The 17992-nt window shown below is 43.4% G+C and overlaps 2 protein-coding genes across 3 annotated transcripts; one reads left to right on the forward strand and one right to left on the reverse strand.

The window, feature by feature from the left end:
* Positions 1-2706: 2706 nt before the first annotated feature.
* On the forward strand, positions 2707-4971 carry LOC133903669 (probable E3 ubiquitin-protein ligase XBOS32). 2 transcript variants are annotated; one of them, XM_062345104.1, is made up of 5 exons: positions 2707-3383; positions 3538-3937; positions 4029-4083; positions 4194-4265; positions 4348-4971. In XM_062345104.1, exons 2-5 carry the CDS (start codon positions 3743-3745, stop codon positions 4482-4484), a joined length of 459 nt encoding a protein of 152 aa, XP_062201088.1. In that variant the 5' UTR covers positions 2707-3383; positions 3538-3742; the 3' UTR covers positions 4485-4971. The 2 variants fall into 2 exon arrangements, 1 of the variants encoding a protein (XP_062201088.1); XR_009907321.1 differs by having other exon boundaries at positions 2711-3383; positions 4029-4087.
* Positions 4972-5455: 484 nt separating this feature from the next.
* On the reverse strand, positions 5456-6734 carry LOC133903670 (36.4 kDa proline-rich protein-like). The gene is made up of 2 exons (XM_062345105.1): positions 6445-6734; positions 5456-6309 (listed from the first exon to the last, which is right to left on the reverse strand). Exons 1-2 carry the CDS (start codon positions 6620-6622, stop codon positions 5693-5695), a joined length of 795 nt encoding a protein of 264 aa, XP_062201089.1. The 5' UTR covers positions 6623-6734; the 3' UTR covers positions 5456-5692.
* Positions 6735-17992: the final 11258 nt, after the last annotated feature.

Consider the following 17992-nt stretch of genomic DNA (forward strand, 5'->3'; position numbering starts at 1 on the left):
GGCAATGGGCGCCGTGGAGAGGGCCCACCGGGCAGCCGCAGAGCAGCCCGGCGTGCCCGATCTGTCTTGTTCCCCTACCACAGCAGCGTGGCAAACGGAACGCCTTAGTCCTTACGACGTTATCTGAGACAGGCCGGATGGCACGGGACGGGACCCATGCAATTAATAACCCCACGCCTCTCTGCCAGAACATGGCAGGAACTGACGCTGAGCGCGGCGGGAGCAGTTGGAGGTGACAGGCCACGCACGCTCATTAAATGCGACCTCGGGCCTTTGACTGGTTGACACCTCATCGGTGGGCCCCTCGGGGGCGTTTCTGGATCGTCGGGGTACCGAGTGCTCGGGGGGTACTGTTCACCTCCCCGAGCACTCTCTCCCGAGAATGCCTTTCCTTATCCTCGGGGTATCGAGTGCTCGGGGGTACCGTTCACCTCCCCGAGCACTCTCTCCTGAGCACTCTTGTACGGATCCTCGGGGAACCGAGTACTCGGGGGCTACCGCACGCAGCCCCGAGCACTCTCTCCCGGAACTTAGCTCTCCTGGTCATCGGGGGACTAGGGTGCTCGGGGGTGACTGTACACTTCCCCGAGCACTTTCTTCCCGGTACTTGGATTCCGTGGATCATCGGGGAACTGGGGTATTCGGGGGCCACCGACTGTGGCCCCGAGCGCTTTCTCCCGGGACTTGATCTTTTCTCATCTTGCAGGAGAGACCCCGCGGGATGGCGCCATGTGGCGGATGGCTAGCCTGGCCTCGGGATTCAGGAACCCCCGGTTCCTGATACACCGACACACGCCTACACCCTTCGACCAACGTAGGTCTACGATCTTCGCCGCTTGCAGATGAAGTCCCTGGAACAAAACCACAACGGCTAGTACGCAATATTTCTAGTAGACTTCGCGGTTCCCTCCAAAGTGGAGGGCGGGAGATCATCCCCAACAGTCGGGAATCCCAAGCTAGGCTATATCCTAATTTTCCTTTATCATCCTTGTCGCCTTGGTTTGGTGGGTTCATGGAAGGGTAGTTTAAAATTAACCTTGCTTTGGGATAGTGATGAACATAATTGTTCGATTACACCGGCTAATGGTCTTATGCAAACTATGTTAAAAGTGAAGGATAATCTTTTGTTAACAACACGAAATAGGATTTAAACAAGTGGTTGGAGAAGACCGGTACGGGTTGCAAGGATGGGTTGCTGGTAGTCTTGCTCAAATCATAAGGATCGATTTGTGGAGAGACCATTCCGAGTTTATGGTACAACAACAAGCCAAGTATATGATTCATCTAGCTAATTAATTAGCTTTACTCCTAGTATTGTGTAGACCAGATGGTGGTGTAGGAATAGAAGGGTGTATTTCCTGGAACTATCTAGCGCAAGAAGGGGCTTTTATTGTTGAGGCCTAATTCACGCGCAGGTGAAACCTTAGCGAGGATACACATGTTGGGAGGGACTTTGCAAAGACCTTATAGTGATTCCTAGCTGCACAACCCGAAATTGTATAAATGTTTCATGGACACGGACAAAACTGAAAATCCTAACTTGTGGGTAAAGTGTATAATCTTTGCAGTGTGAAAATTGATTAATCAATCGTGCTCACAGTCAAGAGCAACGATGAACCCTCAAATGATTAGAACTTGATGGTTTAGTTGATTTGGTCAATCACAGTGGTGAGAGCCGTGGTTGAGCTGGTTTGATACTTGATCAACTTTGGTGGTGAGAATTATGGTTGAGATGCTTGGTTTTGGTCAACCTTAGTAGTGGTAACTATGGTTGAGGTGGTTGGATATGTGAAAAGGTTAAGACGTGAAAATCTTGAGGTTGTTTACTTACTGTTGTTCACTAAATTAATTACTCGCTTTCAAAATTGTTGTTTTCAAATAAATGTTGTTTCTATGCAAAAGAGACTTGTTAGCTTTATCCTTGTTTATACCTTTATTTACATATTATTTCATAACTTGTTGAGTGTAACATGTGCTCATACTTACTATACTTATATCATATTCAGTTGGGGAAGATTTTGTAGAGTTCTTAGAAGAAGGAGCAGTCTAGGAAGTGTTCTCTACCGATTGGCTGTGGAGATGCTCAATGAAAATGAATACCTTGCGTAGATTCCGATGCAGTTTTATTTGTTTTTTTTGGCTGATGAAGGTCCCTCCTGTAAGACGCTTTTATTCGATTAAATAAAGAATATTGTTTTATTATCATCTACGAAATCATTATTTGTTAGGATTGATTTATTGTTGAACGCATAGTTGAGATTGGTCTGTTTTTGGACCGGTCTCGACAAAAGTGCCAGCTTCAAACTCAAAAACACCCAACCTGAGATTTTGATTCACGCTGAGAGCTTCCCATAACATATCTAATGGGTTCATGCGTGGTTATTGTTTCGCAAGGGAAAAACAAAAGGAAAATGGTCGGTAGGACCTGTGCAAGGAGGCAGAGGGCTACGAATCGGATGATGTGAACGGAAGAGCCTTGGCAGCGAATCGAGGGGACGGCGGAGCACCGCAGCAAAGCAGAGGATGCACGCAGTCGTGCAGTATGTTGCGAACGGGGAAGAAGGAGCTCGTGCGGAGAAAAAAGGTGTCAACTCCATGACTCGAAGGCGCATAGCCCATCGCCCGCTCGTAAGGGACCCAATAGGCGGATTTGCCGAACCTTTAGTGACCAATACATGGAACTTACGTTTCACACGGCTAGTCTTAAGGCTCTGCTTCAAAAGAAAAGCTTTGTATCAAGGCATTAACTGCCGATGCCGGAGAATCAAGAAAAGATCATAGATTCATATAATACATAAAATCTCTCCTACTTAAAACATCTCTAATCCATCTATCATCAGCCTTTTCCTGCCCCGTCCTTTCCGCTCACTGGCTACGTCGTCTGCCGGATCCTTCCGCCCTCGCCCATCGTCCGGCAAATCCTTCCCGCTTGCGTCCCGCGACCTCCACGCCTGCCCCGCTCGTGACCTCCGTGCTCCCACTGACCCCACCCGCAACCTCCCCTTCCCCGTGGCCTCCCTCTTTCCAACCCCCAACAAATCCGTCGCTCGAGTCTCCACCCTCTCTCTCTCTGGCCGTCGACGCCACCGGAAGCCCCGACATGGCCGTCTCACGGGCGCGTCATTATTTCTCTCCTCCTTCCTTGTCCCTGCCCAAACGTAAGGTTGCGTTCTTACAAATCGCCCTAGCTTTGCCCCAGGATTCGCCACCCAGCGCCCTCGCTGGAATCGTGGGCGCTAAGGTCTCGAGGCGGGCATCGCTTGTCTTGTGAATCCCCCTCCGGTTTCTTGTTTTCTTGCAAGGATTCGACTGATTTAGAGGGAATTGTCGGTCTCGATACCGTTCTGCTCGCTCGGGACCGACGGTTCGGGGCAGTTCCGAAGGTGCGTTTGATCTTCCCCCCACAATACTGTATCATTTGACTCCGATTTATTGGTTTATGTGAAAAGTCTACCTTATGCTCCAAATGTTTGGAAGAGTCGTTGCAATTTGCCAGTTAATTTGTTGCTTTTCTTGCTAAATTTTGGGGTTTTGCAGGGAAAATTAGGTCTTTCTTGCCATTTGCTTGAGATCATCCACGTGCCCCAATTGGGCCTTTGAACCTGTGCTCCTAATCATCCTGGAATGCGCTTTGCGGCTGCCTTGTAAAAGATTGAGAAATTTAGAGGGCATTTGATTCGAGGTCTTCCCGTGTGCGCTCAAGAAAAGGTGTTGTGCCGTGAAGGCCACATCTTGGGCATCCATGGGGTTCCTCAGTCTTGTGGGCAACTCCTTTGGATGCTCTGCTTCCAGTGGACAGCCCATGTTAGCTGATCGCGACGGCGACCTTCTGGAGGCGTGTGCGCTCCTCGAGTACAACCTTCGCCTTGCCCGGTACTCCACATTCGGTGGCCACAACTCACTGCTGCATTATGCTGCTACGCAGGGACATCATGGGGTAATACCATTTCTCTGCTAAACAACTATCATCATTTGAATTGATGGGCATACTAATCACATTCACATGGGTTTGCTGCTTGCGAAATTAGATTGTTTCTCTATCGCTTGAATCCGGCGTCAAGATCAACCTTAGGAATTACTGGGGCAGGTAAGCTCTATTTCTCTTACATTTACCTGTATTTGGTTATGCATGGTAGATTAATATATGCATTAGTATGTTATATCTAAGTGTATGCTTCTCTAATTGTATATAGACTGTTTTGATGCAAGCATGCCAATATGGTCACTGGGAGGTTGTTCAAACACTGATGCTTTTCAATGTAAATGTGAGCATTTTTCTTTTCTCAACTACAGTGTTTCTTGTAATATCTTGGATATATAGTTCTGACATGGCAAAATGTCTTATAGGTTCGCAGGACAGATTATCTCAATGGTGGAACTGCTCTCCATTTTGCTGCACTGCATGGTCATGCTCGATGCCTTCGTCTTGTGCTCGCAGATTATGTGCCAAGCATACCGAACTTCTGCACCTTGGCAAATTATAGATCATCTGAAGAAGATTCGGTTGCTAATTTTGATCATGAGTATGTTGGGTAATTTGTATGAGTATGTTGGGTAATTTGTATGTTTTCTCTTTATTTTACTTTAGCACACGAATCATGCAATAGTATCTCAGTGTCAGTGCTTTGGTCAAGATGGTAAATAAGAAGGTGGATGGAGGCTTAACTCCACTGCATATGTCAGCGTTAAATGGGCATGTAGAGTGCGTGCAGTTGTTACTGGACTTAGGAGCATCTATTTCTGATGCCACTATTGAGGATGGAACGACTATTGACTTAATAGGTATTTTGCTATCTTTCATTTTTTTAGTTGCTTCTTTTCAACTTGCTAATCATTGTCATGTATATGCTTGGCTGTTTATCAGTTTTACTTTTTTGGTACATTCTTGTTGTGAGTGCTTAGCGTGTTTAGTGAGAACATTGTAAGTAGTCAGCAATTTAACAACAACGTATATGATTCTTGGTCTTGAAATGGTTTCAATCGTTATCTTGTATGCGTAATTTGTACATATGCCCGTGGCATGGCATGAGAGGACAGATTTCCTTTACTAACCTGGAAAACCTTCCTAATCTGTCCCTCTTAGCCTCTTGATATCTGCAAGTCCACGTCATTCAACTTTGTACTTTTACTGCCTAGTGCTCGCTTGTTCTAGCATATTGAGATATGATTCTTTATTAAGTGAACCATTTATCTGTTGTATTGTCATTTTATTCATCTTTATCACACTGTACTATGGCTTCCACGTGGCAAGAGTTGGTAACACCCCACTTCATTACGCTGCTTGCGGTGGAAATGTTGTTTGTTGTTTATTAATTAATGCTCTTAAGTTGATTCATAGTTATTTATGGAAGTTTTATGTTTAAATTTCTAACTATCGTCACTATTAAGACGATGACAACACATACTATAGCGATAAAATATTCAGCTCCCATTACCATACATAGCCACGAAACTAAGTAGAAGATAAACATTTCATTTGTTTAGATCGTTTTTACACATATTACTGAGCAGGAAAGTTAAATACACGCACCTTGTTACATCATATTTCAATGTAATACACAGCAAATACTTCGATCTGAACGTGACGCCAAACCATGGTGCATAGAGTTACAGAGTACTGACACACTGCGGCAACCTAACCAACTCGGGGATGGGACGTGTATATCTATGGGCAATAAAATCAACGTCTTGCTTAGGGATTCCCCGGCCGGCGGTTCTTTGAAGCGGAAGCCGGCGGTACGCCAGGAACCAGTGGAGGGAGCAACGGCAGTGGAGGGAGAAGACGCGGCGGGGGCGGCGGTGGTGGGGGGTTAAGCAACGGCGGCAGAAGAGGCGGCAATATGGATGATGGCGGCGGCTGTGGTACAAGCGGTGGCAGGATGGACGGTGGAGACGGGGTGGGAAGGATCGGTGGCACAAGAGATGGCGGGGCTGGCGTGATTGGGTTCGGTGGAATCGGCACGCCGCCGATGTTCGGCGGCTCCGGCACGAGAGGGATCGGCGGAAAGAAGAGGCCCTTCTGGCTGCAGAGCTCCGGACGGACGGCGAATTTACCGGCGGAGAAGACGTGGGCGCCACCGTGGTGCTTCGGGGCGATGAGATGGAGCCCACGAGAGGTCGGGGCGGCAGCGCACGGCGCTGCATTCGACGGCTGTGGGAGCTGCACCGAGCAGGACGTCACGGAGCCGAGCCGGCCGCTTGGCTCCGGTGCTAGGTGGACACGGAACCTGCCGTGGCGGTCGGTGACGGCTTGCTTCCGGAAGACCGTCCGGCCGTTCCCGTCGTGGCAACGGACGGCGACCAGGGTGCCTGGGACATAAGAGGGGCAGAGAGCCGTGGGCATGCAGTGTTAGAAACCGGCTACGCTAACTTCTTGGAAATGAAGTAGCATAAGCTTGGAACATGCATGTGTGACACGAGAACACGATACGACAAGTTGCTCACCTGAGACGGCGTTCCTTGGCTCTGAGCCGGAGTGAACGGAGCCGACGATGACCGCGGTGGATGGTGTTGGCTGAGTGTGCTTCTGGCCATGGTGGGCGGCGAAGTGGCACCGGAAGCAAGAGAGCAGCACCAAGAAAAGCAGCAAGGAAGAGTTCTTTGTAGCGGTGCTGGTACCCATCTTGTCGTTGATTGGGAGCGCCTTGGGTTACGTCTCGGGTGGCGTTTATAGACGTGGAGAAGAAGAGTCGAGATGCAGCGCGCTCAATTGCTCATGTACGTACACCTCACTAGTGACATGCGTACGTTGTCACCGCGCAAGGAGAAAAGAACAATGGATGTACTGGTTCGGACACCTCGGCTTGAAACTGAAACTCTATGTTGCAAGCAAACGGAACAGATTTTTCGCCCTTGGCACGTGTCTTCACAACATCCGTCATACATTTCAATACCAAGATCCGAGCCACTCGTCTCCCCCTAATTCATTAAGGTTCGAATAGGATGAAATTACTTTAGATGGAATGATCTGGATGCAATGATCTGGATGAGGTGATACAAATATGTTGTTTGGTTAGATGTATGAAATGGTACGAGAATATATTTGATCGGATGTATGGGATGATACGAAAATACGTTTTGTTGGATGTATGGAATGATGCGAGAACGCGTTTAGTTGCTTAAAAGCTATGTATTATATCGATGTATAACACTAATTATTTTATACAAATAATAAATTTTATATTCGTTATTATCACATAAAATGATAAAAATACATATAAATGGAGTATTACAAATACTCACTTTTTCGCAATATAATCAAGGGCTGGAAATAATTTTAGAAATTAGTCCATTACATAAGAAGAATATTTGTGAATTTTCTCATTTTTTTGGATTTATTTAAGACCCTAACAATTATTAGAAGTAATAAAAATAGCTTTTATTTTGAGAATTTTAGTTTCAATTCTACACAAGTATTTTGGTGAATCCAATAAAAATGGATTACACATGAATTATGAAATACGTACAAAAATTCTGAAATTTTTGCAGAAAAAAACCACTATTTTGAATAGAAGGAAATTTTGAGTACCATTCATATGGAGTGACTCGTCAGGATCTAAGGAGAATATACTTGGAATCTGCACCAGGTATCATCCTGGATGATGGATGATTCATGCATCCAAACACGAGAAGGAGGCCTCGTCCTGGACCATTCCATACAGGCTCACGCTCAAACACTTCCTAAAAACACAATGCTCTCACTCTCTCTCAAGTAGAGCGCGCATCTCGAAGCAGGATCTACGTCGGTCTCTGCATGTAGGGCATGTGCCCTTAACGGCACAAATGACTTCTGCCTTCGGAAACATGTACGAGTATCAGTTTTGTAAGAGCCAACCCTACTGGACAGCTGTTGATCCTTTCTGAAGAGGGTGCTGAGGATGAAGATCAGATGCTTCATGATGAAGACAATTCGGCTCACTGATCTTATCGTGAACATTCCTGGAACCTGGTTATCTTGTTCTGTTATTGACCTCATGGTCGTGTGCACTCTTGTTTTGCTGTCTGCTGGGACTTAGCTTTACCTTGGTCTAGCCCTATTACTCATATGTCGAGTAGTATAGTAGTTGGTTTAATTTGTTACCAGTCTACATTATTATAGAACATCATTATATGTATCCGTTCATTAGTGTCAATTCAACAGTAACCAGTATTGTTGACATATTAGTGTTGGTTCTTAAACTCTCATGGGCGAATAGTCACTAAGGAGTTAAGAACCAGCACTGATAGTCACTATTAGTGCCGGTTCATAGCTGGAACTGACACTGATACATCATATACCAACCGGCACTGATGGTGCGTTACAGTATAAAGCCCTCCTCCCCAAGCGCGACTAGAGCTGCCGCAGGCCCACTAGAACAGCGTCGTTCACCATTTTTGCCATCTCTACGGTTAGAGGAATCAAGATTTGGAGGAGTAAAGTGCTCTAAGGTTAATAAGATGTTCTATATTTCCTTTTTAGATAGATTTACTTGGTAGATTGCTCTAGGGTTGATGCTTGGTGCTTGCTCTATAGTTTTGGATTTAGAGATGCAATTGAGATCTAATTTAGAAAAAGTTTACAACTTTGTCATTGTTTTGTCAGATGTATAGAGATGATCTACATTTAATTCTTAGTTGGATTTAGTTGCTATATTGCTCTAGATTTGAATTTAGATGGTTGTTCTTTGGTGTTGAATTTTGGAATTAGCAAGAGCTCCAATATGATATAAATTAGAGAAAGATCAATATTTTATCATTGTAGATGATTTAAGGAGTAGATTAATAGTCACATGTAAATAGATGTGAAGGCGTACATTAAAATCTATGGATAAATGCAAATTTACCACTACTAGAACCGTTATTGCTATTAAAAATTGCAAAAAAAAATCACTATAACTGTCATTCAAGTGACATTCTTGCAAAGAATAAAAAATTAGGGAGGTATTGCAAATGCCCTAAAATCTAGCTCTAATTTTCTAGTATGTGGTTGGCGTATATTTTCAAAAAAAAAAAACCAATTCGTGTAAAAATACAGAAGTTTTTCTTAAAGATGGCCAAACCTGTTGAGCGTAAGAGTAAATCAGACTATGCACGCATCAAAAGCAAGAAATACTTGAAAGAGTCTTGTATCGAACATATACGATAAGAACAGAATTTAGAAAGATTTCTTGAAGATGCTAAAATGACAAAAGAGCAATTTTTAGACGAGTTCATAGCACTAAAGGCAGCCGAGAGATGGCAATTTAAGTTGGGCGAACTCTTGGTTGTGCCAAACTTGTGGGACAAACTGACATATCAACTTCGAAAATTCCATGCGTAGTACATGAAGGAGTCGCGGGATGGTAGAGAAATGTTTGAGGCCAGATACAAGGATCGAGATTTCCTCTACGGGGATGGCTCTATTTATATATTATTTGAGGAAATGTATCGACTGTACCAGCAAGATGCCTTCGACATGTCTATCTTGAGTTGTTGGACTCTGTAAGTGTCGTATACATATAATTCACAATATACATTCATGTACCATTGGATTGAATGTCTTAACTTATTTCTTATGTAAAATGGAGGTACAAAGATGCATGACAGAGGGCATCGACCATGTGGGATTCGTTAACCCACATCATGTAAACCTGACAATGATGCAATCCGATCCAAAAGGAACCGGTGACTATGCATTGAAGTATATTCTGGAGCTACAATTAAAGAAATACATACTTTTGCCCTACCACTTTAGGTATGTGTTTCCCTCCATGAATGTTCTACTCTTTTCGAGCAATATATAGTTAGAAATTAGGACCAACTAACCTATGGTGACCTATGTGCAGTTATCACCGAATCCTCCTTGTCATCCAGCTAGACATCAGCAAGATCGTTATTTTTGACTCACAAAATAATCCAAAATAATCCTACCAACCCGTCATTGACTTGCTACAAATGTAAAACCCAACCATTTCGTTATTGCTCTTGTAATATTTGATTCGATTGAATCTAAGTATACTTACGGTAATAATCACACACACTCAGAGTGTACCTACGATATATCAAGAAGAGTGTCAGACACCGGCCATTCTTGAAAGAATGGATTATCCGACATGACTTTGCTTGTAGGAAGCAGGACCTGGGAAATAATTTATGTGGTTTTTATGTAATGGAATTCATGTACGGATTCAACGGAGATGCGTCGTACCAGGTGGTCGATGCTGAGGTATGTGACATACATCTTGATAACTAATTTTTAGGTTCAACATGCGTTCATAAGGATTCATTTATTCAATTTTTGAAATTGCACCTCCTCACGCTATCCAGAGATCGACTCATGGCCATTGAAATCAAAGCACTTCAAGAACAACTTGTTGGGTTCATCAATGATCAAGTCATCAGTCCAACCGACGAGTTCCATGAATTTAACTCCTCTTTCTCGTTACCTTCATCCAACAAGAAAAAAACAGAGTTTATAACATTCGATTAGCAAGAAACCTTAAACTCTTTTTCATTGTTGTAATGAAACCTCACATGTATACGGTGTATATGTACTGTGACGAGACTTGATGTTTTAGAAATGAAATTTATATGTTCTTGTGTATATATGCTGCGATAAAAATCGGCGTCTCGTAAATTAAATTTATATGTGCGTGTCCATAAATATACCGTATACTATTACCGGCAACCGCCAAAATTTGAAAATGACACAGAATTGGCGACAACAACCACATTTTGAAAATAGCAGGGAAATACCTATCAGTGCCGGTTAGGAAAACAAACCGGCACTGATAGTACACAAATCAGTACCGGTTCGTATTACCAACCGGCACTGATATGTGTACTATCAGTGCCAGTTCGATCCACAAACCGGCACTAATAGTGATTTTCAGTGCCGGTTCAATACCCGACAATGATAGTCACAGACTATCAGTGCCGAGTAATCAGTGTCAGGTCAAAAACCAACACTGATGAGGTTTTGGAACCTACACTGTTCACTTGTTTTGTAGTAGTGCTATTGCATCTGCTACTCTGTCAGCTATTGGTTGTAAGACTGGATTTTGTTATTTGTAAAGGGAATGGGGTATTCCCGTGTTCGAAAAAAGTGGACATCTGCGAAGTAATGCTAAGTCATAGATCATATGTACTTCCTCCCTTTTGGTTCATATAACTTTTGCACGCAGATTCCATATTAGGTGGCGCTTAAGGCTTAGGGAGGTTAGTTTCTAGTAACACCCTTCTCGTGTTTACTCCCGGTAACCCCTTATAATGTGGAGTCATTAATACTCCCGGTAATATCCCTCTGGATCCCTCCAGCTTCTCCTTCCTCTCCTCCTCGCATGCAACAATTAATCTCTCCACACTACTCCTTCCTCTTCTCCATTCCCGGCCAAACAGCGAGCACGACTGCCATGGCAACGACGGAGATAGGAATCGGGGAAAACAGCGAGGGCGACAGCGATCTCGGCCATGGTGTGCACACGCGTGGGCCAGCATGTCGTGCGTCGGCTGCGGAAGATAGCATGGACAACGGCTTCGCCACTGAAACCGACAACGGCGAGCACCAGGTAGACACTGTGAATCCAACCACTCTGGCCGTGGCGAAGGATTGGCTGAAGAATGTCACCGAGGAGGAGTTAATGGATTACGTCTCCAATTTCTTTGATGAGGACGATGTTGAGGACGATGATGGCCACGGGTGCGGCTACGAGGGTGATGACGAGGGCGCATACGACGTCGAGGATGAGGACCTGTGTGGGCCTCGATTTGTCTACAACGGCTGGTGGTGCGGCCACGGTACCTGCTGGTTGGTACACGATGAAACCCAAGATGCTGAACAGTTGCTGCTCGACGAATTTGCGCTGGACACACTGGATGACAGATTTGTGCCTGACTCACTACCGCCCGATTCGGAGAACACGGTAATTGGTGACATGTTGAAAATTTTGCTGCCATCATTGTATTGATGAACTAATGCAGCTTGCATCCAATATATTTTTGTTGCGATTTCATCCATGGACTAGTACTTGTATGGATGAACTATTCTGGCTTGGTTACTTAGTTTTCATTTGCTATACATGTGCAAGTTTACTGAATTTCGGACTAGCTAAAGTTCCTATCGTCGGACTAGCTACAGTTCCAATTAGTGCACGGATAAGAGTTGCTTGATTAAACAAGGTTAAACATTGCATGGATTAAACATTGATAAAATTAACTAAAGAACTCCATTGCCTCGTTTGCCATGGTAGAATCGCATTGCAACCTAATCGGAAGTTCATCATGCTTTTCTAAAAATTTCTTCCACAAGTGTGGAACCTTGTAGTGTTGCCGCATAATCTCTCTCATGCAAGATTGATTGGCGCATGCAAGATCGTGGTGAAAGATTCGTTTTCATGCAGGGTGGTTTCAGCTGCGCGAGAGTTAAATGAGGAAGGAAATTAACTGCTGCGCGGGAGGGTAGATTCACCCGAAATTTGAACGCGCTGGGTGTTCTTGGTCTAGCAAAAACGCTAATATGCCAGGTAAACCGCAACAGATGGAGTATAACTTTGGCCTTGTTTGGATAGCCCACACAAGTAGTGCCCCTTCAGTCTTGAGCCCTCACTTTATCACATTTTCCCTGGTGCTTTCTGGGCGTGGTAGGCGCGGTGTCGTAGAATAAGTGAGACCTAATGAGTTACACCACAAGGGTAGCGGTGTGGAACGCAATTGGCATAGTCTAAGGCCTTTATTTGGACTTCATTCAGCTTATGCTTGTCAGAGGCTAGAAATACAAACAAACAACCTGCTTTTTATTGGTTTCTGAGAAGCAAAATCAGTCTTTACTACTATAAAAGCCTGAGAAGACAGAAACAAATCTGGATGTGCTTATACTAGAAGCAAGTTTATGGAGAAATCATAGCTTGTAGAAACCCAAACAAACAAATCCTAAGTGTAGAATGATAAAGGAGAAGTGGTGTCGAGGCATATGTGCTCTAAGATGAGCTTTCTTTCTTTTTCCTCATGTAGATTATGTCAGTTCTTACATAACATATTAAGAAAAGATCCTCTTCATCTCCCTATACACATTCCGATGAATCTGGACTCGAACCGCTAGTCTTCTAAATCGATACTAATAGATAATAGATAATTATATGGTGGGCAGTAGATTTCTATGTATTAATCATGTCAACATATGAACGCCGCAATAGGAGTATAGAACGCATAACCTGAAACGTTCACACCAGCCCCCTTGGAAACTGCCAATGGCACATGAATGGACGTTAGACGGAAGGGATGGAGACGTTTTGGAGGTTCCGCCCCTTCATCATAGAAGAGACACGCATGCATGTACTCTGCGGTCCGCATTGTTTCTTGGGTTTTGCATCATGCATCTTTTGTTGGCTTCTACCTTCACGGGCTGCTGTTAGGAGGAGATGGCGAAATTGTTCAACGAGCCAGAAATGAAGGATAAGGTTTCCATGGATTAGCTTCTAGCTCCAATGTTGGGTGGCTGCTGCTTTACACGACCACTTGATTAATCCATATCGTAGAACAATGACGCGTGCCTTTCATTTCATCTTGGGTAGGGGAGGAGTAGGATCGAGGGCTCTAACTATAGCATGCATGGCTTCAACAGCTCTCAGGTCGCAGCAGAAAACGCATCGCAACCGGAGTAACTATACATCACTGCATTCGTTTGCATCATCATTCTACATGGCCGGCCCGCCTGGCATGCATCAGTTTTGTAAAAAAAATTCCCGAACAGGCATCTATTATATTATGATTACAACTGGTATTCCAGAAAGGATCTTAGAGATTAACTGAATTATACAAACATAAGCGATAATTCTCATCTCCAAGCCCGACATGTATCCCCATCACCTCAGAATCTTATCGGACCACCACGAGAGCATGTGGAGACTAAGAACACTGAGGAAAAGACACACACACTACAACAAAAACCATCTATAGAGACACTTTGCTATAGATCGATGATGATTTGATAATTAATAATTAAAGATTTACTAAGAAATATAGTATACCCTGATGATGGAGTGCCATCGTATATGTATCCATTAATTTGTATGGTAGCACTACTCCATAAACCCCAATAGGTGACCGGCTATCACAGCCGGTTTGGCTAGTATCGACAGTAATAAAGTATCATTGCCGGTTTATAACCACCAACAACCAAAAAAATAATAAGTCCGTTGGAACCAGCAGCGATAACATGTATATCGTTGCTGGTTCCTTCCACGAGCCCGTAGTGATATGCCGGCTCGTGAAAGGAACTGACAGTGATATACATTTTATCACCGCCGGTTGATGCCACGAACGGGCTGTGATACGGTGATAGGGCTTCAGAGAGGACGTGTTTCCCAAACTTAGAAGTGAAAAATAAGACACTAAGCTTGAAAATGCAAAATTTAGACTAAGAATGTAACTACAAAATAAGTTCCTAATTGCACAAGGAAGATCATGATTACACTAAGAAATATATTCCTGATTACACTAAATAACCTAATTGATTACAAAAGACATAAGGTCATGATTAAAAAAGAAGTTTCGGATTACACAAAAACCAACATCCGGATTGCAAAAGATTGACACTAAGTCTATGCAAGCCTACATTTCTTAGACGGCGGGCCACTGTTGTCATTGTCATCGTCCGCTGATGACAACGACAACAATAACTTCTCGAGCTCATCCCAATCAATGTTGCCATCGTCATCATCATCGTCATTGTCGATGATGTGGGGTTCTCGGGAGCTCCAGTGCCAACGGCTACCTCTGCCTCCTCCTCGTCCTCGTCCTCCTTTGTAACATCTCAAAATCTTTAAACATGTCATTAAACATTCATGAGCATCATCAGCATCATAATTGAAGGTTTGAGAACGTAATTAATTCAATTGAAATTTAAATATAAATTGACAAATTTAATGGAAAATGATGCATTGCGAAGGTTCTCAGAAAATTACTATGTAACCTAGGGTCTAAAATAATTTTATAAATTATTTCATGTTATATGAAGAATATTAGTGAATTTTCACAAATTTTAGGGATTAAAATTGAAGCATTAAAAATTAGAGCAATTTAGAAAAGGTTACAAATTTGAAGAATTTTCATTTAAATTTGTCTCAGTCTTTTTGGGTCAAACCACTTAAAATGGGCTACAGTTGAATTATAGTATCTCACAAAAATTTTCCTAGAATTTTTGAGCTTGGGAAGGCTTTCTTTGGATTAGAGAAGGGAAGGGGATATTTTTCACTTGGTTGGTCACTGTTCCTTCGGGCCCACTGGTCATCCTCTCCCTCTCTCTACCTCTGCTGTCGGCCGCCGCTGTTGTTGACTATGAGGCCGGCCACTGAGCCACATCATCGGTCACCAAGCTGCATCCAGGGAGTTCTGTCGCCACCTTAACCCCTGCCCTCTCATACTCTCCCTCACTCTCTCTCTCGCGCGCGAGCCTTCTGCTTCGTCTCTTCTCCCTAGCCAAACAGAGCAGAGTAGCATAGCCACATTGTTGGCTAAATCTAGTGCACCACTGACAGAATCCCTTGAGCCCAAGCCAAGGGAAGTCCAGAGCGAAGTCATGGAGCCTTCTCCGAGCTTCCCTCACCGGATCCCCTCAATGTCCTGGTCGGATTTCGCGCATTGACGCCCTTCTTCCCCAACTCCGGTGTCCTCCACCACCTCACCATCGCGCTGTTGCTCCACCACTCCATACCCCGATCTGAGCCCTCAGTGAGCTTCCTCATGACCCCTTGAAGCTTTTGTGCACGCTCTTTTTGTCTTGGCCCATCGTCGGCACGCTCGTCCACGGGAGCCGAAATTGAATTATTATTATGCTATTAAATTGGTAGATTCTTGTACAGTGCATAGTAAATTAAATATAGCTCCAAAAATTATGAAAATATTTTTGTTAGCTTTGTATGATCATGCTTTATATGTTAAAAATGCTAGGAGTCATGAAAAATGTACTGAAATTTTTTTAGTAAATGAAATAAGTTTATTGATGTAAAGAATAAGAGGGTCCCCTGTTCTGTGGGCCCACACCAGAAAAAGTCCGCTAGCAGTAGATATTATCAAAAGCTGACTCTAGCACGCACGTCTAGCAGGGCTTGCATAACCAGTCCCCTGATTGCACAAGGAAACCCCACGACCAGCACCTAACCAGTCTAATCTCATTTAATGCTACCAACTCAAGTGTTTTCCTTCCCCAGGCAACTCCTTTCGGCAACCGAAGTCGTGGCCGGTGCAGTGGTGCCGTGGGCTGATGCGTGTTTGCTCAATCTTCTGAAAGGTAATATGATAAGCTAATTGATGGAGTTTCGATATTGATGATCCAAAGGCTCCGAATAGAACAGATCAAGAATCCTTGCAACCACTACACCACTAATCCGTGGTTATCAACCGTGCTAAGACACGGTTGACCTTGCCAAGAAGACTTTTCCTGTAAGTGAATCGAGAACACAAGCAAGAACAGGTACATGCAATCTAAATATTGCTAATTACCAATGAAGTACTCGAGTTGGGGTTCTACAAACCGAACAAGCGGCAAAACTGTATAAAACAGAATAATCTAAGCAAAACCCAAGCCTAAACTATGACAACTACTATGTATATATAGGGAGATGTGAGGAGGTTGAACTAGGGTTGTGCAGCCATGAAAAGAGGTCACAACCTGGACTTCGACCCGACACGATTACAAGACCCAACTAGGTCCAAAATGGTGGCACAACACCTTATTTCTTTGACTCTGACTAAACTATAAGGAATATTTGGTTGATCTCATATCTATTGGAAAGGGCTAGTCGTAAGCTTTCCAGAATGTCCAAGATTGCCTAAAATGGACTTCGTATGAGAGAGTTACGCCTGTTTTACTGACGTGCTGTCCTGCAACTCGACCACGACCACGACTTAGACCACAACCATGACTAGAGCTCAGCCTCAAGTTTGAGTAGACTTGGCCTTTGAGGGGTGACGTTCGGGTAAGGTTGTGGTGCTTCTCCCATGTTCCTAAGCAATAATGCATCACAAAAGTTTAGTAGGAATCCATCCAAGGAAGCATGAACAGCAAGGAATGAGTTCACCTAGTGGTTTAATTGTCGCGCACGTGCTCTTATAATTGGATCTTGTATGATTTGAGAAATATTAATAGTTTTAATTGTATCTGAAGGAGCCATGGACTCATCATTCTCCCCCTCTTGAATTGGTGTTGTCCTTGACTCAAGCTCTTCTTCTTCTCCTAAGTAGGGCTTCAGATCTGAAATGTTAAATGTGGGACTACATGTAGGCCCAATTTGTATGGATTATTATTAATTTTCTCAATTATCTTAAATGGTCCATCAGCTCTAGACATCAATTTTTTACTTTCTTAGTTCTGGAAAACTATCCTTCCTCAAATGCTACCAAATTAAATTACCCGGTTCAAATTTTATTTCCTTCCTACCTTTACTTCCAGCAATCCTATACTTTTCAGTCATGCTCTCTATATTCTTTTTAGTGGTTTCATACAACTTAAAATAAATTCAACATATTTCTTAGCATCTAAATTAAGTCTTTCAAAAGTCGGCAAATATAGTAAATTAATAGGAGCACGGAGATTATATCTATACACTACCTGAAACGGACTTACCTTAGTGGTAGAGTGTACCAACCTGTTGTAAGCAAATTCAATATGTGGTAAACACTCTTCCCATCAGTTTGATCATCAGTTTGGGGATGATACGTAGTAGAAAATAGCAGCTTCGTTCCCAATTTATTCTAAAGTGATCTTCAAAAGTGACTCAAAAACTTTATATCATGATCCGAGACGATAGTAGTCGAACGATTTTCTTGAAAAATAAATCAGCTATGTTTGTAGCATCATCGCTCTTATAGCAAGGTATAAAATATGCCATTTTAGAAAAATGATCTACAATTACAAATATGATATCCCTCCCCCTCTTTGTCCTAGGAAATCCTAAAACAAAATTCATGAAAATATCCTCCCAAGGTGCACTAGGAACATGAAGAGGCATGTAAAGACCATATGGATTTAAGCGAAACT

Source organism: Phragmites australis, chromosome 21, assembly GCF_958298935.1.
Source record: "Phragmites australis chromosome 21, lpPhrAust1.1, whole genome shotgun sequence".
Classification (NCBI taxonomy): domain Eukaryota; kingdom Viridiplantae; phylum Streptophyta; class Magnoliopsida; order Poales; family Poaceae; genus Phragmites; species Phragmites australis.